The sequence below is a fragment of the Saccostrea echinata genome, unplaced genomic scaffold (genome assembly GCF_033153115.1).
Source record: "Saccostrea echinata isolate AGI-Se365-2 ecotype Australia unplaced genomic scaffold, CSIRO_AGI_Sech_v1 ptg000009l, whole genome shotgun sequence".
Lineage (NCBI taxonomy): Eukaryota > Metazoa > Mollusca > Bivalvia > Ostreida > Ostreidae > Saccostrea > Saccostrea echinata.
The window spans coordinates 53596543-53618138 of NW_026889758.1; the positions used below are offsets into that span (position 1 = coordinate 53596543).

General features: G+C 32.0%; 2 protein-coding genes across 2 annotated transcripts; both read left to right on the forward strand.

Moving 5' to 3' along the window:
- The first annotated feature begins 5423 nt into the window (after positions 1 to 5423).
- LOC133183110 (protein slit-like) lies at positions 5424 to 7631 on the forward strand. Its single transcript, XM_061318067.1, has one exon. The coding sequence runs from the start codon at positions 5425 to 5427 to the stop codon at positions 7471 to 7473; it is 2049 nt and encodes a 682-aa protein (XP_061174051.1). The 5' UTR covers position 5424; the 3' UTR covers positions 7474 to 7631.
- An 8206-nt stretch (positions 7632 to 15837) lies between these two features.
- Positions 15838 to 17895, forward strand: LOC133183960 (protein toll-like). The gene has a single exon (XM_061318831.1). It carries the CDS (start codon positions 15838 to 15840, stop codon positions 17821 to 17823), a length of 1986 nt encoding a protein of 661 aa, XP_061174815.1. The 3' UTR covers positions 17824 to 17895.
- The last annotated feature ends 3701 nt before the right edge of the window (positions 17896 to 21596 follow it).

Here is a 21596-nt window from a genome sequence, read left to right on the forward strand (position 1 = left end):
GATGAAATTCTTCAAAATCACATTTTAGTTTTAAATACTTATAACATTCCAGCCAATGAGTTTACTGGGCTCCAAAGCTTCATAAAAATCCTTACAAACAAAGATATATTGCAGGGCCCAGTAAACATTCAACCAAGCCCCTATCTTTACTCCTCACCAAAATATTAACTGCAGTGAAGGAGAAAGTTCAAGAGTAATCGTGCAGCTATTCAAGAAGTGGCCGGTGTAAATCAAATATGGATTCTGAAAAACTCCAAAGAACTTTTGGAAAATTTAAAATCTCAACATTTCAAAACATCAAAAGCATCAAACCATTTGACTTTTCTACACTTTGTGCAACCATTTCTCACGATAAATTAAAAAGGAGACTTTTTGACACATAGACAACTGCTTCCTCAAGTAATATGGAACTGAATCATATAATGTGATTGGTTATCTACAAAATTATTTTAAAAATCAACAATACTCTGAAGTTGATGTTATAAAGACGCTGGAGCTCCTCATTGACAATGTCTATCTAGTCTTTGGAGAAGCAGGCCCCAAGACCATAAACTGAGAACAAACTTAAGTCAAAATTTCAAATCAATATAACTTTTGAAATAATTTTGATAACAAAATAAAATTTTTACCATATGTTTAAATTGAAATATTATACAAACCTGCAAATTTTGGATAACGTATGTATTATAAATGACAAGCTATTCAAAATCAAATTTTGACTTAAGTCTGTTCTCAGTTTATGGTCTCGAGGCCTGTTTAAATCTAGGGGCACTAATTGTGCCCCTTAAAGGGATGGGGTCGATTACTTTCAAAAGTAATCGATTAAATTACAATTACTTTGGATTTTAAAAGTAATCGATTACAAGCAGATTAGTCATTTTTTAAAGTAATCAATTACATCTGATTACTTTCCCATCATGTAATCATGATTACTTGTGATTACTATAGATTACATTAACTTTTAAAGTTTTTTTTAAGTTCTTTTCTTTAATGTCTGGGAAAGAAACATTTTTTTAACAACACATTATATTCTAAAATCAATACTTTTAATTGCACATAATCTTCATATACATTTTAAAGGTAGAGTTTGGACAAGGTTTGGTTACATTATTGTTCACATATAGATATTCGAGATGATTTATCTGATTATCTTATTTCTGTCCCATATACAAGTAAATATCTGTATTATTGTTGAGGGAAAAAACGCAATATAACTAATTTATCAATGAAAGTGGACAAAATTATAGCAAAAGATAAAAGGATTCAATAGAGAACTGTTTTATATGTAATTGACCATATTGATATAAGTGATGAACATTTCAATTAAATTGCTAATTATTAGATGTTTTAACTAGAATTGACACTTTTACTGGACAAGCATTGTTTGTTCACTATTGTCATTACCCAAGCTGACCCAACATACATGTAAGTACATCTATGTTTTATTGCTATATCATTAATTAACTTTTTTTGTAAATTTAACAAAGTTGTGATTTTTATAATGCACATCATAAAGATACTCTTGATAAAAGATTCACATATATTCAAAGATTTACAGGGAAAACAAAATGCTATGTAGCGTACATGTTTATCATGTTAATTGGACCAAAAAAGTCAAACTTAAAAAAAATAAAGTGTAGTAATTTTCCTCAGTATCTAGCTATACAATGCAAATTGCTAAGGCACTCCAGCATTTTGAAATGACCACTGAATATAGCTAGTATGAGACGATTCACCCTCTGCCTGGTTAATGGACCTAATTATAAACATTTCTGAAAGCAAAAGAAGACGATATTGCTATATATTGCTTATAATTTTGAGAATAATTTTTGCTTATAAACAAATTTGCACACTGAAAAATATTCAATAAATATCATCAAAGATCATGTATTTATGCACTTCTTTTTAATCATTGTAATCATAAAGTGATCAAACAGTAATCATGATTACAAGACTTTTTCCAGAGTAATCGATTAAATTACGATTATTTGAAATCAGAAAAAAGATTATTACTGATTACTAGTACTCATCATGATTACACTGCAAACTGTAATCGATTACAGCTGATTACGATTACTGATTACGATTACCCCATCCCTGACCCCTTTTTTTTTTGCCGATACATTCCTATGAAGCAGAATTTATTGAAAACCTTCTGCATGAGAAGAAGAAAAAAACTCTTGCTGTGGCCTTCAACTCGACATTTAGATATATCGACGCGTTTTATCAATTAACAATAGTTACTTTCATTCGAATGTCAATTCGATATATCCCAGTGAATTAGAAATTAAAAATACTGCAAAGTCTGCTACATGTATAGACGATAACGACCAACTAATTATTTAACTGTATGACAGCTGTATTTTGTGACCTGACTTAAGGAAAATATTACATTAACCCTCGCCCTATATTTTATCCTAGGTAACTACATTTACCTCCTCTTGGGACCAAGTCGTCATTAAAGACATTTATATTCCCTTTTATGAAAGAGGGCTTTATGGCAGGTTTGTTGTAAGAACCTATTGTATCGGAGTAATCTTAAGTATGTTTACACATTTGTATACTGCACAAGCTACAGGTAAGTTTTCATTGTACCTTATTCTGTAGAGGAACAGTTCATCTCTCTTTTCGTTGATTTCGTTAACTCATTTGTGATTATGAGTCAGAGATACGTTATATGTTTTTTTTATTCTTGTCATTTTGTCCTCGCCATAAGTATGACCGAGACTACAGTGTCCGCGTCCTTCTGTCATTATTAGTGAAGAAAATAAGAAATATCTTGCTAAAATTGTTTTCAAATTTGTAGGAAGGAATAGTGACATAAAATTAAAAGTTGACTTTACAGCTCTTTCAGACATTTGCACAAATTCAAACTAGACATTGATATCGTAAAAAATGATGCCAAGACGTCCTTATATTCAACTGTTTTATTGATCCTCTACTTTAAATGGTCAAGAACTCATTGGCTACTATACAACGAATCCCCTTGAGACTTTTTAAAGAAACATAAATTTGATAAGAAGTTCACGTCCTTCTTGCACAACATGCCTACTTTCAGAACTGATAACTCACAGGTGATTTGATTAAATTTAATTTTTCGCAATCTTAAACTAGAATTACACTTACTACATATTTTTCTCTTGCATGACAGCATGGACTAGGCTTTAACTAAAGATGTCGGCAGGATTTTGGAAACCAGGAGTGAATATTTTTGAAAAAAGTTTAATGTATATATTAATATTTTAATATGCAGGTGTTATTATGGTTATACGCAACGTACATGTGCTTTAAAATGTACCTTTCTCACTGATAATTTTGAAAGATATTCTCAATTTATAAAGATATTACCGTCAGATGTTTTAAGAAAAAACGATCAGCTACATTACCTGGAGTTTTGAACAAATATCAAAAGACGAAAATCTTTTTTATGGTTACCGGTTTAAGATAAAAATATGGGATACATAGCATAGATTCTTGTCTTAAAATGCAGTTCGCTGTAAAAAAAAAAAAATCTTTTTTTCTGACTTACTGTTATTATTTTTATTCTAATAGAGAGCACTTGGGTATAGATGTATGAATTGAAAATTCCTTGAGGAATGCAAGGTAAACTTGCAATGATTGAATATCTGTGCATCAGGAGAAATGTCCCGGAGGCTTCAAACAAAAAGTTTTTGCAGTTTGCAAGGTGTAACGCTAGAGAATTCATTCTCATAAAAAGAGATGTCAGCATTTACTCAACTGTCAAAATATGTAGATTACTTCAGAGTACAAGAAAATCTGAAAGCTGGAAAAAATTAAGATTTTCAACTATTGAAATTCATTTTTTTTTATTAATTTTTAAAAGATTTATTCATATTCTGTTTTAGAATATTGCAAAACCCTTACTTTGCATTATTGTGGGTATAATGTGGTCTGTTTCAAAGCTTTAAAAGTAATGAAAAGATTAAACACTACTACTGTTAACTGTATTATAATTCGGCTTTTTAATTTAGACGAACATTTGTGTAACGATGTTATTTAATCAATGAAAATTGTATGAATGACATAAATTTTCTATAAAGTAAGTTTGTTGTTTTCCTTTTTTGATTCCATGTCATGTATTTAAGGCGATGATAAATTTGATCAAACTACTAATGCTTGTATATAATGTAATGACATTATGCACCTCAGTGGAGGAAAAAGAACAGTTTTGTATATAGCCACGGACGTTCTGAAAGTATTTTCTCTTGAATTAAACATGTAATATAATCACATTTTACAAGAACTTTTTTTTTTCATTGTTATTCTTTGCAGAATAAAACATTACGACAAATAGTTTACCTTAAATGTAAAAATGCAAAAAGGGGAAAAGGCAATTTTCTTAAGTACATGTATGTGAAAATGGTATGTACAACACACACTGAGAGATACATGTATACGGTATCAAAGTCATTGAGAATATTTCGGGTATTCCCCGATGAAGAGCAACGCCCTTTAAATAGTTTTAGACCTGGATAACCCTCTTTGACCCAATATACCCGAAAGAAGCTATTGGTTTAAATCTTACTTAGTTTGTTTATAGACACTTCAGCTGACAATGCTAAAAATATACACATGACCTAGAGATTTAACCAATAGTAAGGAGGTTTAATATCAAAACAAGGAAGTAGAGGGGAACTTACCAGTTTATTCATCTACATTCATGGAGGTAAGGTGTGCTGAATTCTTGCACTGATGTAAGGTAAAATCATTATGCATACTTTTAACAATTACAAATTTCAATTTGGTTTGTTATGAAACTTAATTCACATCTTTTTGGTATAAAAAAATGATAAGTTGAAAGCATGAGGCACAGTACTTAATTGATATCGAATTATATATCACACATTCTTAAAACACAGATCTGAGAGTTCAAATAATACGATATGATACAATATATATAAAATGTCCTTATCCGTTAAAGTGTTTAAAGACTCTTTGAAAGCCCAACTATAATTTCAATAAGGGGTTAACATAAAAGAACGAAATTAGGGTCTGATAAACAACATACTCACAACGTAATTCCTAAAAGCTTTTATTTTCATTTTTTCCTAGGGTTATCGATCAGATTGTTATGTAATATATCTTGATAGTTTGTTTGTCTATTTTAAAACCCATTAACGTTCCTTGTTGAAAGTTAAAAGAGACAGGAAGTACTGTGTTAATTATGGAATTAGAACAACTTGTTACTTTCAATAAGCAATTTTTACATTCTCATTTACAACGTACAGATGTGTCATATTTACATTTAAACTTGAACATGATTTTTCATGATATTTATCTAAATCTGATGAATGCTACAGCTCAAAACACTGAAATGTTATTTTGGTGTTGAAAATTAGGCTATCATTAGCCATGTTAAGTACCAACGCGAGAAAATGCTAAGTATATGTATATATATTTTAGATGATGAAAATGACAGACTACCTTAACATTTTCTACACCATCATTGCACTGTTTGTTCCCATAGTGAATGCAACCAGCTGTGACACCTGCCAATCCACAAATGTTATAGACCTTTCGGGCTGCAATTTCCGCAGCTTATCCAAGGCAATTAACAAATCGTGCAGTGCCGCACGGAGTGCTCAAATTCTGAATTTGAACGGAAATTTTATAACAAACATTTCAAGTGGCGACTTGAAAATGGCGGATAGCACTAGCTATTTTTGGCAGCTCAGCAAACTTAATATAAGTAATAATTCAATTATTCATGTCGCCGAAGATGCTTTTTCGGCATTACTCGTTCTTGAACATCTAGACCTTTCGTATAACAAGTTGAAAAAGTTAGCAAATGGAATTCTGCAAAATAAACCTGCTTTAAGAACTGTTGATTTCTCGTACAATCAGATAGATTTTGTTGGAACAAACGTTTTTACAAAATACCACAATGCTCTTAAAGAGGTTTACCTTGCACATAACAAGCTTGTGTCCTTTGAACCTTGGCCATATATACCACCAACTTTGAGAAAATTTGATGTATCGTACAATGTCATCGTGAACTTTACCAACAGAATGAACTGGACATACAACTTGGAGGAACCTTACCACGCAAGTGCAGATCTACGTCACAATCAGTTTACATTTTGGAACGATGGATTCTTTCAACAATACAATCCTAATAGTAAAGATTTTTACACCGACTTTGTAACATATAATGTAGATCTGCGCGATAATCCGTGGTTCTGCGACTGTAAACTTCATAATTTTTCAAAGAGATACCAGAATTCATTCTTCAAACACGCCGATTCAAATTTAATTGAAGTTAAATGCAATGGTCCACCAAAACTAAAAGGGAAATCTTTTGTAGAGGATGTTGACTTGAACGATTTGGTTTGTAATGTCACCAAGGACTGTCCACATAATTGTTTATGTCAAGACAAGCCAGATGACAATATGTTTCATGTAAATTGTAATAACGGAGGCCATACAAGTTTACCAAGTCAATTACCGGAAAACAGATATAAAAGACTGAAATTGGAAATGAATAATAATTATATCAACACATTATCTAGTAGGAACTATACATCTTATATCACCGAACTCTCAATGTCTGGAAATGGACTGCAGGTGGTTGAAAGCGGAGCGATAGGAAATATGAAAGAACTGAAATATTTGAACTTGGAAAACAATAAATTGAAGAGCATTCCAGAAAACATTCAGTATCTAATTCGATTTGAAGAAACTGAACTAAGTCATAATCCTTTCAAATGCACATGTGATATGGTTTGGATGGCAGAATGGATTAATTTTGCTCCTGAAGACAATCCAAATCGTGATATCCAATGTACTTATGAAAATGACGACGTTTACAAGATTCGTGAAGTAACAGAAAGGTTACTCAACTGCACGTATGATGTTGCTATAGGTTTGACAATCGGCTTTGCAATTTTGCTTACATTAGTTATTGTTGCTGTTATCTGGGCCAAACGATGTCCTTATGAAACCAAAGTTATCTTATACAGGTTTTTTCGGTATCATCCGTGGGATAAGTATCGCGTAGACAGAGAATTAGTTGCAGAATATGACGCATATGTGTCATTTGATGACAATAATATACACATACGTCAGTGGGTGCTTAGAAAATTTGTGAAACGTCTTGAAGAGGAAAAACCCTGCTATAAGTTCTTTGTGCCTATCAGAAACCTGATCCCTGGGGAAGACAAAGCAGATGGCATCATAAACAATATGGAGAAAAGCAAAAGAGTAATTATCATTCTCTCGGACAAATATGACGAGAATGAGTGGTGCAAATTTGAGTGCCAAAGGGCAGAAATTTTGGAATTGAACAATGGACGAATCATCTTCATAAAATATCACCCTGAAGCAGACGATATGATAGAAAACGAACCGTGGAAGTCTCGAGTGAAAGGTCGGAAGGTTTTTTCTCCCGGAGAGAAGAAAAGCGAGCGCAGGTGGTTTTGGGGGAAAATTAAATATGAGTTACCTACTCGATAAATTGTTTTAATGGGATACTTAATTACGTATATTTGTAACTGTTTTTTAAGTGTTTTACATTAAATCAACTGAAATCCGTCCCATTTGATGCATAGTGTAACTGATACTATAAAACACTTTTAAACATGACTTTTGTATGCAAAATGTAATTTTTATATGTCCTCTATAATTTGATATTTTAAAAGTTACTGCCACTTTTCATTCAAGAAAATACTTTAAAATTATGTTTCTGTAAAAACAATCTCAATTTAAGGTCAAGATCTAGTCAATTAGTTAATGATTTTTTTTTTGCCAGATCCATTATGACGTCATAATTAATTTAAACTTGACTTTTCTCGTACTTTTCAGTTATACTTGTAGAAATGAAGCATTTTCATGGATCGTGTCAAAAGTAATTCCAATATCTGTTCAATTTAAACTTTTTAAAAGTTATTTTAAAGAAAAAGTCAAGAACATATAAATTACTATTTACTTAGAGACTGTAGGCAATATGGATCCATTTCCTTTGTCTGATATGGAAACAATTTTCATATCTATATTTGGTTTTCTTCATTTTTCATTGAAAATGATAGTATAAAAGATGTTTTTACGTTGTGTTTACCGAGGAAAAGAAACCATGCCCTTCTTCAGCCTGTTTTTTTTTCAAGGTATAGTTTTGAACATTATTTTTAGAATTAATTTCTGAAATTTGAAAAATCTGTAGGCACCTTTCATTTACTAGGTCTTGGCCTTAAGCAAAAATAATGTTTTAGGAAATAAAAGATAAAATTCTGTATTATCATGGAAAGCTTGTGTGAAGGAATCTAGAATGTTCAAGAAACTAAGGTGATTAAAGAGGAAAGTAATTAGTAAGTTTGAATACATTGAAGAAAGTTATATGTTTGTCTTTTCCTCTTTGGAAAATTAATTGATTAACATGGACAGCTAATAGATACAATGAGTCAGAATCAAAGAAATAGGAAGCCTGAAAGAGAAAAAGAAGGGTTTTTTTTATATCTTAAAACTTATCAAGACACAAGTCTTAATCACGATCCTAACTTATGTAGATAAAATATGTGACAAAATGTCTAGTTATAAATAACTAGATGATATTTGACATTGCAGCTATCATTTTTTTTTGTAGTATAACTACTAGTATTGCATCTTGTAGAATTTGTATGTACAAAGTACGAAGTATAATCTTCATTTATCATGTACATTTTTAAGTTTTTCTAGTACAATATATTCCATGTGATATCTAATATTTTGTTTTTTGAAGCTTTTGTTTACGATAAAACAGTTAAGAAAAAAAAACAGTCCGAAGTGTTTGCTTGCTTTGTGCATTTATTTGGTGGGTAAACAAAGTTTTTCTTTAATGAAAGTTTAGCATAGTTTATTAACAACGCAACCAAAAGACCTTCTTATCTCTGAAACCAAGGTGTCACATTTATTGGAAGCTCTTGACAATGTACCTTACTTTTAGTCGATTGCATTACGCATATTCAAATGCAGTTTGGTGTTTTAAACACACTTTCTTTCACACTTATTGAATTTGAGGAGAAAACTTAATGAACATTGCGATTAGTTCATTGATGATGATGATGAGTTAATGATAGTCGAATATTAAATTTAAAAAAAAATACGAGGAGGAATGTTGTACGGTTCTTCACCCTTCAGTTTACTCATAGGAAATTTTGCTTGAACGCTTCTGATTTTCCAAAAGATATGTCATTTCTAAGTAAAATGCAAACAATGTCAGAGTTGCTTGCGGGACAAAATATGACAGAAAAGACATTTATCTTGAGAATTGCATAAAAGAATAAAAGTCATTTATCCCAGATAGAGTTATCTCTCTTATTAAAGTATCAATGAACCTTAACAAGAAATACTTCAGTTCAACCTCAAATTACTTTTTGATTTTAAGTATCAACTATTGGCATTTTTATAATTATTTTGATTTGAAAAACAACATACAACCAATCAATCAATCAATCAATAAGACTTGGTACAGAATTTGAATTTCCATACTTATAACAGATTTCTTGACTATGTGAAAATCATTATGATGAAAGATACATAGCGGGTTCAAGTGGGGGTTCTACCAAGCCTCTCTCTTTACTCTTCAACAAAATATTAGCAGCAGTGAAGGAGAAACTTCAGGAGTACTGTACACAACATATTCGAGAAGTGATGATAATCAGATGTGGTTACTCAAACCTGCAAGGAACTTTAAGAAAATTTGAATTCACAAAATTTATTTTTTAAAATTATCTTTATAGCACAACACAAGAATGATCTCTTCAAATAAAACAACATCATTGAATAAAGAAGCTGAGACATTACACTTTACAATTCTTATCCATAAACGTATGCACATTGCATGTTAAGTAAAAATTGTAACCACTGAATATGAATTTGAAAGACAATTTGTTTTCTTCAAAACACATAAATTTCAAGATTGCCCTTAAAAAAATTTACTAAAATTAATTATAGTAAAAATTTTGATATTTTGATTTACTATGAAACTGAACTCTGGAACTTGTTTTGAGATTCCAAAGCTTAAAATCTCTTAAATTCGGTAACAGTGATATAAATTTGAAAATAATATGTGAATAATTATACAAATAATAGTTCCATTTAACGTAGGTCGCGGGTTTGCAGGCCATTTAAAAGTGTCCGAAAACATACCATGAAAATTAGTTATATGAATCCTCTACCTTCGTTTTATATTCTCTGAAAATTTTATTAAATTTGTCTGTATCGTTTTTGTGTAATTAAATCCCAAACATGCCATTGTTGTCGTTACATTTTCGACGTTATTCTAATGAATTATATAAGAAAAACGTCGTTTTCGGCTCGTTTTGAGGCAAGATTTTGTTTCAAAAAATATCAATAACTTTTAAATGGTGCAGACGAAATTGTTTCCCCTTTGGTATTTTAACAAAGAATTGATTTGAAATAAATCAATGTGAAAAAATTAATATGTCTTCGGGTTAGTTTTCGCGTAATTTAAATGTGGATAATTGCTTTTATATCGCAAAATTAACATTTTTAAGAACGACGTCATAAAATATCGCGACGTCATGCTTGACGTCGTGAATATCTATCCGGTATTCAGTGCAGAAAAATAAGATGAAATATTTTTTATAAAAAAGAAATTCACGTCTGTCTGCTTTCAAATGACCCGTGAATCGTATCATAATAATTCAATATCAATGAAATGATTATTAGACATGCATGTTTCTCTTCAGATTAGGCTTTTTGTACGTCTTATATATATTAGTGAAAATTCTCGTAAGGGATGTAAAACAACAATCAATCCTTTAGTTTCTTTCTTCCAATTTATGTGTTGTTTTCTTACCGTTTCTTTTCTGTTTTTTTTTTTTCTAGATTAGACGTATCCTTACATTTGGCTGTGTATTTTTCTTTTCCAGCGTGCTGGCGGAAAACGGTATCTCTCTAATTCAAGTACATAAAATGTTTTTATTCAGACAATTCAGCAAGGCGCTTAAATCTACGAATTTCTGCCAAATATCGTCCCGGCTAAATACAATATATTTTCAGTATATATTTAAACAAAATATTTATTTTTACATACCACATTTTCAGAGGGGTAAATGGGACGAGAATTTAAAAATTAATTTTGTCTGTAAACAAAAGCCAGTTTTTTGAGAACATTAATTCTACTTGTTGGACATGGAAAGCGAAGTAGCGAATAAAATCTGTAGGTAACAGCATTGCTAGCTGTTGCTTAGGGGACGCGATCATTTCATTCGGGGGGGGGGTACAGATTTTGGAAATAATCTGTCCTCGAAAATGTTGAAAATAAATAATCTGTCCTCGACTGGGCAAGAAAATAAATAATCTGCCCATGACTAGTTCTAGCACCCCCCCCCCCCCATGGGAGTTTTCAACCTTGATGTTTTCCTTTTTTTTTTGCTTGTCAGACTTTTTTCAGTGAAGATGAAATAAATAATATGTCCTTGTTTTTTTTTTTTTTTGGGGGGGGGGGGGATAAATAATTTGTTCTTCACCGACATGAAAATAAACAATCTGACTCGGTAAAATTTGCCACCCCCTCTCCCTCAGAATCAAATACTTGTCCCCTAACAGGAGGCCAGTGTCGCTAAAAATATGTCTTTATGTTTCATCGTACGTTAGCAGTATTTAATTTATGATAAACTTGTAGATCTATATATTTTAAAAATATCCTTTTTAAAAATAAAGTTTAATCTTTTGATGTAACAGGTGTATTTGCGATTTTTCTTTTTAAATAATGGCTTCTTTATTGATCAAACAAACTGTTAATTCAAATACGATCAAAGGAAAAAAAGTCAGTTGAGACTTGTGCCCATATCGTTTCGCGATACCAAGTGAAAACAAATCGCAATTTCTCGGGCCTTTCCGACAAGCCGAAAAACAACCACTTGTTTTTCCAAGCTTGCAGGAAAGGCCCGAGAAGATGCGATTGATAACAAATATAATTAAACGTTTTTTAATATTTCCAGTGTCGATCATTCGATTCGTAATAAGCCTTCTTCACTAAATTACTAATTCCAACAAAAAGTTGTATCTAAGTATTGTATCGACTATACAAATCGTAAAAAGCCTCCATTATTTGTGGTAAGTTGTTGCTTAAATAATATAACACTAAACTGCCAATTCCAAGAAAAGTTATAGCTAAATAACGATATACTGAAGAATTTAATAAAACAAAAATCATCGCAGATTTCTTTTTCATTGTGACGTCATAATCAAATGTGCACAAGAAAATCGCCCAAATCATATAAATTGCGTACACAGTTTTAACGACGTCAGCAAACCCGCGACCTACGTTAATATAAAAAAAATGTGCATGTATGAATTGAAGAACAAAAAAATATAACAATCTGAAATGCATAGTGAAAATACTTTGATTTACTATAGTGAAGAAACTTAGATACTATAGTAAACTATAGTTGACATAGTAAACTGTAGTTAACTTTAGTTAAATATAGTATTTTTTGTTAGGGTGCATTGGTGGATATTAAAATAAAAAAAAGATGAAAAGAATTGTATTTAGAGATCGGCCATGACAGTATTACAAGGGAATTACTGGTATAAATAATATGAATACTATTTCTTTTTTTCTTTATTCATTTATTTTATTTCTCCTTTTTGTTATCGATTTTATTCTCGCATTGACAAAATAGCACCCACACGACAGAAAAAATAGTACATGATATTTAGATCGCCTTTACCTTTCAGATTAAATAAAATTTTTAGAATGGGATTAAAATAAAACATAAAGTTAGAGTCCTTTATAAAGCCCTGTTGTTATATAAAAAAGGTTATCATGGCGAACTATTGTGTTGTAACCATATTTACATTGGTAGCATCCCTTGTCTAATAGAAAGCGGGTTAATACGCAATGGACTATGCAAGGCTGTGTACATAAAAGATTTCCCATGAGCAAAAAATACTACTTAAAGTTGAATTTTTAAAATTTTACGTCTACTTGATTTAAGGAAGCTCTAAACACTGACAAAAATGTTTTTTTGGACTTTGAGAAAATTTTATCACATAAAGAAGTACATAATGAATTTTTCTAGTTCATTTTCAACATAGGGTACCTGTCATGTTTCTCCACAAAAAATAATTCAAGACAATGAAGTATTAGTGAACAGGAATCACTGTTGTTTACTTACATTTGGGATGTACATGCAAACAATGTTTTTAATTAATTTAGTTTGGTCTAATATAATGTAAAGAATACTATAATCTATTCTAAATTGTGTCATTAACTGTAGAGTTTCATTTATTCCATTTTACATCAAAGGGCAGATCACTCTAACTGCATAAAACTACCATGGAATTTGAACTCTTTACTGAGCAGTGTTTAAAGCTTCCTTAAAGCACAGTTTAAAAATTGGAGAGAAACGTCGTGTAGAAAAAATCCTCACTGTGTAGAGAAGGTAGAAGAAATATTTATTTAAATTCTGTTCTGATATGAACCCGAATCGCCATTGGCTTAAACTGTTTTATAAATCTCTAGGTCATTGAATTTTCAATTTTCATTCTTATTTTTAAAAATACTCAGGCATTAATTGATATGGTCATAGTGCATATTTTAATGATGTAATTAGATGTATATCCGCCATAATTATTTGGATAACCGCCATTTTTTGTTTCTTAGAATTTCCTTTTATTTAGGTAGAACATCTAGGTTATCTCGGTAATTTATCAGTGAGAAGGGTTACTGAATAATGTAGTTTTCCATACAACAAACCTTATGCTTCTACCTTTTATTTTTGCCATGTTTTGAATTGGGAAAACAGCCTACGTTTGCATATAAAGCATTAAATTATACAATGAAAAGGAGCAAACCAGAATATTTTTTTTTAAATTTAAAGGACTTTCTGACTATTGTTATTTATTTGCAGGCCCGTAGGAAGCAAATTCAGTTTGAGGGGGCACAACCACACATTTGCAGTTGGGGGGGGGCACTATCAACTACCAAAATTCCTTGACAAGCAAAAAAAAAAAAGGTCATCAGACGTTATTATTGAGGGGGCACAAGCATATAGTAGCCATGTTTTCTATAGTATTATATACATCGGCAAAATTATTGGGTGGGCCCCTGGTTCCTACGGCCATGATTTGCATTTACTAAATATTTTCGCTTTGTATTTTATGAAAACCAATTGTTGATTATTTTACGCTTAATCATAATTTACTTCTTGGCTAGTTAGATCCTGTTTATGAAGACATCTGTATGAGAGACTTTTTAAGAAAAGCTATATAGTCAAAGATCATTTATTTCATGGACCTGTCATTGATGTAATGTATGGATCGATGAAAATTATACTTTAAACCTATTTCGTAAATAACTCACCCCCCCCCCCACCCCCGGAAAAAAAACAACTAAAATTTCTTTCTCTGTTCATATTTTAATGAACTCTTGCAATAGTCGCAGAAAATAAATATATAAATTGCATACTCAGGTTATGTATTTTTCTTCAATGATGTAAGCTTTCATCCCTGCAGGAAAAAGAATTCAAGAAAGTATATATTGTATTGTTTAATGTCTTTAAAAATCATAAGCAAGCTTTACATTTTTCTTTTCGCATTCTCTGTAGAATTTAAAATTTATTTTATAAAAATGATGAATAGATTACCTTAAATGTAAAACTTTAAACTTTATTAGTTGAATGAATTTAGTATCTATAACGTACTGTGGAATCATTTTAATTCGTGGGGGTCAATGTTCGTGGACAAGCAAAATTTTACTTGTTCGAGGGGACGTAATTTCGTGGGTTACTCGTTTGTACGGTAGATTCAATTAATAAATATGTTTACAAAACGAACGTTCGTGGGGATGTAATTTCGTGGGTAAGGGTGACCCACGAAATCCACGAACATTGATCCCCCACGAACAATGATGATTCCACAGTACGTGTACACTTTGAGACGTTTCATGGTCATAGGTAAATATTTCCCGTACTCTCTTTGAAGAACATGCTTATAAAAATAGGTGGTCTTATGTACCCCAAAGACATTACTTGTATAAACCTTACCAGGTGCTATTAGAAATGTCAACTGTCAATGCTAAAATGTACACCTGACCTAGAGATCTATAAAACATTTTAAGCCAATGGCAATTCGGGTTCCTATCAGAACAAGGAAGAAGAAGTGGGGACTTAATTTACTCATCTGCATTCAAAGAGGAGATATCACACCTTTTATTACTGATGTGAGGTAAAACCATTATATGTATATATCTATGAAGTATGTCTACAATTGTTTATAGATTCGAAATTCCACATTGCTTTTAATGAAACTGACTTTTTAAACTATTTAGTGAATGAGTACAAAATCGTATAAGCATGATATTCAATTCTTACGTGATATCGAGTTTGTTATTACTAGTATTTAAGCACTGAATTTTTATTTTTGGATGTCGTTGGTCCTATAACACACCTGGCCGTGCTGAGAAATTATCAAATCGCTCTTACGCGCGGTATTCAATTTGTCGGCACGGCCAGGTGTGTTATATGACCGACGACATCCAAAAATAAAAATTCAATGCTTATATTTACATTCTCCAATTTTGTCTCTTCATAATTGTTTAATCTTTAATATGAATTAAGCAGTTCGATGCAATTCTTCTACTAAAAATGCAGTGGAAATGTAGATTCTTAAAGACTTCATTTTTACAGACTTATAGCATATGATGCTATACAGATTTATAGTTACATTACAAAACACTGTAAATGTATTGATTGCAGAAGTGAAATTCACACTAAATGGTGAAATCTAGAATGTACTATTATCTATTTTTAGATTTTGAAAATGGCAAACTGCCTTAACATAGTTTACATCATCCTTACGTCGTTTGTTTCGATAATGGCTGCAAACCACTGTGACCCTTGCCAGTCCACAAATTCCATAGACCTGTCGGACTGCAATATCCACAGCCTGTCAGAAGCAATTAACAAATCTTGTAGTGCTGCACGAAGTGCTCAAAGTCTGAATTTGAAAGGAAATTTTACAACAAACATTTCAAGCAACGACTTTAAAATGCAGGATAACACTGGGTATTTCTGGCGGCTCAGCAAACTTAATTTAAGTAACAATTCAATCGTTTATGTCGCCGAAGACGCATTCTTGATCTTGCTCGTTCTTGAACATCTAGATCTCTCGAATAACAACATTAAAGAGTTAGAAAATGGAATTCTTCAAAATAAACCTGCTTTAAGGATTGTTGATTTCTCTTACAATCAGATAAATTTTATTGGATCTCACGTTTTTACAAAATACCACATCGCTCTAAAAGAGGTTCACCTTGCACATAACAAACTTGTCTCCATTGAACCGTGGCCATATATACCACCAATTTTGAGGAAATTTGATGTATCATACAACCTCATCGTGAACTTTACCAACAGAATGAACTGGACATACAACTTAGAGGAACCTTACCACGCAAGTGCAGATCTACGTCACAATCAGTTTACATTTTGGAATGATGGATTCTTGCAACAATACAATCCTAATAGTGAAGACTTTTACATCGACATTGTAACATATAACGTGGACCTTCGGGATAATCCGTGGTTCTGTGACTGTAAGCTCCATGAAGTTTTAAGGAGATACCAGAATTCATTAATTAAATACGCTTATTCAAATATGATTGAAGTTAAATGCAACGGTCCACCAGAACTAAAAGGGAAATCTTTTGTGGAAGATGTTGATTTGAACGATTTAATTTGTAATGTCACCAAGGACTGTCCACAGAATTGTTTATGCCAAGACAAGCCGGATGATAATATGTTTCATGTAAATTGTGATAATGGAGACCACACAAGTTTACCAAGTCAATTGCCTGAGATCGGAAACAAAAATCTGAAATTGGAAATGAATAATAATCATATCAAGACATTATCTAGTAGGAATTATACATCTCATATCACCGAACTCTCTCTTTCCGGAAATGGACTTCAGGTAGTTGAAGTTGAAGCAATAGAGAACATGAAGGACCAGGTGCATTTGAACCTGGAAAACAATAATTTGCAAAGCATTCCAGATAACATTCAGTTTAAAACTCCATATGAAAAAGTCGAATTAAGTAAAAATCCTTTCAAGTGCACATGCGACATGGTTTGGATGGCAGAATGGATTAATTTGGCCCCTGAGGACAATCCAAATCGTGATATTCAATGTACTTACAAGAAAGATGACTTTTACAAGATTCGTGAAGTGACAGAAAGGTTGCTCGACTGCGCGTATGATGTTGCTATAGGGTTTACAATAGGCTTCGCCATTTTACTTACACTCGTAATTGTTGCTGTTGTGTGGGCCAAACGGTGCCCGTATGAAACGAAAGTTATCTTATTTAGGTTTTTTCGGTATCACCCGTGGGACAAATACCGCGTGGACAGAGAATTAGTTGCAGAGTATGACGCGTACGTATCGTTTGATGACACTAATATTCACATACGCCAGTGGGTGCTTAAAAAATTTGTGAAACGTCTTGAAGAGGAAAAACCCTGCTATAAGTTTTTTGTGCCTATCAGAAACCTTATTGCTGGGGAAGACAAAGCAGATGGTATCATAAACAATATGGAGAAAAGCAAAAGAGTTATTATCATTCTGTCGGACAAATATGACGAGAATGAGTGGTGCAAATTTGAGTGCCAGCGTGCAGAAATTTTGGAATTGAACAATGGACGAGTCATCTTCATAAGATATCACCCTGAAGCAGGCGATATGATAGAAAACGAACCGTGGAAATCTCGAGTGAAAGGCCGGAAGGTGTTTTCTCCAGGAGAGAAGAAAAGTGAACGAAGATGGTTCTGGGGGAAAATTAAATATGAGTTACCTACTCAATAATTTGAATTTTACTGGGGGTACTTATTACATATACTTGAAGCTGTTTTATCAGTACTTAACATCCATCCCATTTGATGCATTACATTATCAAACACTACATAATTCTAAAATTCACGTTTGTTTTGCAATGAATATTTTCATAAGACATTAGTTTTGCATTAAACATTAAATATAAGTTTTACTCATCCTCTTTATATTTAAAGTATTACAAGTAACCTTCTGTTATTTAAGAGAATTTTATGTTATTTTAATACAATCTCTCGAAATTATACAAAAATGTAGTCTTAACTAATAGAGTGTGTGATATATACATGACTGTAATATCCTTAAAGAAAGAGGGTTTATCATCCAGGATGCTTGAAAATCTTTAACATTTTTAATTGCCTGTTATATAGGGTAATTAAACCTAACGCTAAATCTTTTCAGTATGAATTCTATGAAGAAATTCTTCATACGTTTGTTACTAGATCTGAATATCTTTTATTCATGGACAGTTACATGTAATTGATAAAATGGAAGGTTAATTGTTGAAGAGGATCGACATAGAAAACATTGCAAGACTTACGAAGGTTTGATCATGAAACAGAACATACACACACCTTGCATTTGGTCTTTTATGATTCATTGACCCTCTGATAAGAGATAACTCTCAGTGGTAATAATGACACATCCTCACAAAAAATTCGTTAAAAGGCGATTTTTATCGAATTTTGTACTGCAACCATTGCTGAAATTATTTTCATGTTAGAATAATTAAGATTTCTTTTGGAAAACCGTTATCATTGAAGCAAAATGTAATATGAATAAAGAGAGGGATGTTGTCCCTTAATTTTTGTTTTAACCACTGATACAGATATTCTCAACATCACGTGTCAAGATATACCAATATATACAGATATTCAGTTTGCAATTCTCTAAGAAAAAGCACCAATATGTCTGATATTTCATAACTTATCAACAAGCTAGTCTTTATATGATTCTGACATGTGTACAAAATACCGGGGGTATATTGCACATCTTATGTAAAGTAATAAAATAATAATGATATTTCACAATGAATCTAGTATTGCATATTATTGTAGAATTTTAGAAATAAACATACCAAGGAAAAACTCTATTTTATCACGTTTATAGTATTTATTTGTAATATAGAATATTTAATTGTTCTCGAAAGAAACAAAAATTTAAAAAAGAAATAAAAAATGTTTTCTTGCTGTTTGCACTTATTTGGTAGGTAAATCTTTCCTTTTTAGGTCGCCTGAGTCACTCAGGTGACCTATTGCTATCTGTTTTCGTCCGTCGTCGTCTGTCGTGCGTCGTGTGTTAACATTTGAACATTTTCAGCTTCTTCTCGGAAACCGCTGAACCAATTTCAGCCAATTTTGGCATATGGCATCTATAAGGGGAACAAAAATTGTGTATTTCATGGTCCCTGCCCCCCTGGGGCCTGAGGGGTGGGACTAAAACCACCAAAATTGATGCAATCTTTAAAAATCTTCTTCTTTACTCCTGGACATCAAGCAGTCAAACTGTTGGCATGATTGTAATAAGCATTGAGCCCTCGACCAAAATTGTGAAATTCATGGCCCCAGGGTAAGGGGTTCTGGTGCTAGGGCGGGGCTATATAGATCATATAGTGAAAGTGTATTATTTCTTTGAAAATCTTCTTCTTTACTCCTGGGTATTATTTAAACAAATTAAATACATACTTATGATAAGCAAGGATGCCTCTTCCAGAATTGTGAATGTCATGGCCCCTGGATCAGGGGTTCTGGTGTTAGGGTGGGGCTCTATTTATCATATAGTGAAAATGCATTAATGCTTTATAAATCTTCTTCTCTGCTCCGGAGTATTATTTAAACAAACTAAGTACATTGTAAAGATAAGCAAGGATGTCTCCTCCAAAATTGTGAAATTCATGGCCCCAGGGATAGGGGTTCTGGTGCTAGGGTGGGGCTATATAGATCCTATTGTGAAGGTGAATTATTTTTTGAAAATCTTCTCTGCCCCTGGGTATTATTTAAACAAACCAAGTACATTGTCATGATACGCAAGGATGCCTCTTCCAAAATTGTGAATTTCATGGCCCCAAGGTCAAGGGTTCTGGTGAAAAGGGGGGAGGGCTCTATTGATTATATAGTGAAAAGCAAAATTTCTTTGAAAATATTCTTTTCTCTTCTGGTTAAAAAGCAAGCTAAGTGTATAGTTATGATGAGCACGAGTGCTTCTTCCAGAGTAGTGAATTGCATGACCCCTGGGTCAGATGTGCTGGTGTAATGGTGGGGCTCTTGATAATATAGTGAAAATGCATGAATTCTATTAAATAATCCTGTCTGCTCCTTAGTGTTAAGCAGATAAACAAAGTGATTACTTATGATGAGCAAACTTCTGCTCCCAGGGTGAGAGGCTCTGGTGTTTCTCGATGGGGAGGGAAGCTCTATTGAAAATATCTGTAGTAAAAATGCATTATTTCTTTAAAAATCTTCTCTGCACCTGGGCATATCAGAGACAAAAAGAGTAAAAGTTTTAGTAAGGAAGGGTATTTTTACCAGATATTTGAACATCTGGACCATTTGGTCAAGTGTTCTGGTCCTGGCTAGGGCTCTATTATTTTGTAATCTACTGAGAGGAGTTATTCCTCTTTGCCATTTACTTTTGATAATTAATCACTGTAAATAATGTACTTGAAAAGTTAATAGAATAAGAGAATTATCCAAGAATTTTTATTGTATAATACAAAAAGTACTTTCATAGTTTTAATGATCAGGTAGACTTGTAAGTGATAGATAAATAAAAATGAGACAAAAATAACTTGTCTTATTAAATGTTCATCAAAGATCAAGAGAGGCCAATGTAAGAGATTTCAACAAGGAATTAAGATATAGTACAGAAGCACTGATAATTTGATAATATACTGTATGGTGATAGTGATAAATGGGGAACAGATTAGAACATAATTTATGAACTGTTAATGAATGGTAGACTATTTATTTTGTTGATTCTGATCACCCTATTTTTCTTGCTTTTGGGCAACAAAGCTTCACTTCTCAGTTCATTTTATACTCTACGGATCGTCCAAATTGTTGTATTATACCCAGGTGACCGTTAAGGCCCTTGGGCCTCTTGTTTATTTTAAGGATATTCGGATTATTGTATTACCATTCTGTTGACAATAAAATTAAATTTATATTTTCCAAATGAGCCTAAATTAAATTAACATACCTGTATTATAACAATAAATTTAGAAAATAGTTACCAATATTCCATATTGACATTCAGTGCTGAAAGGAACGGGCTTTTTATGATAAAAATCATAAACTCCTATCAATTCACACCATATGTTGACAATTAGTAACAAATTTGAATGATAAATCATAAAACAATATTTCCATGTCTTTTTTGAAAATGCGATTCCTAGTGAAATTATATCTGTTTTTTTATTTCTCATGCCTACATTACAAGCTATTAATCAAGCCAAAACCAATAGAAGTAGCTTATATAAATAGATGGAAGTAATGTAATGAATACAATGAAATATTACAATAATGACGATTCAAGATTTATTTGTTTTTTTACTTAGTCATGAAATTACTTTCTAAAATAAAATAACGATTTTCCACTCTACCATTTGACTTAATAACAAAAATAATAAAATTCAAATTTATCATGCTGATTTTCAATAATTTCTAATGTTTTTTTTGTTTTTGTTTTGTTTTTTTTGTTTTTTTTGCCTTCACTGTTGCATTCTTATTATGAGAGTGTTTTTTTTATTG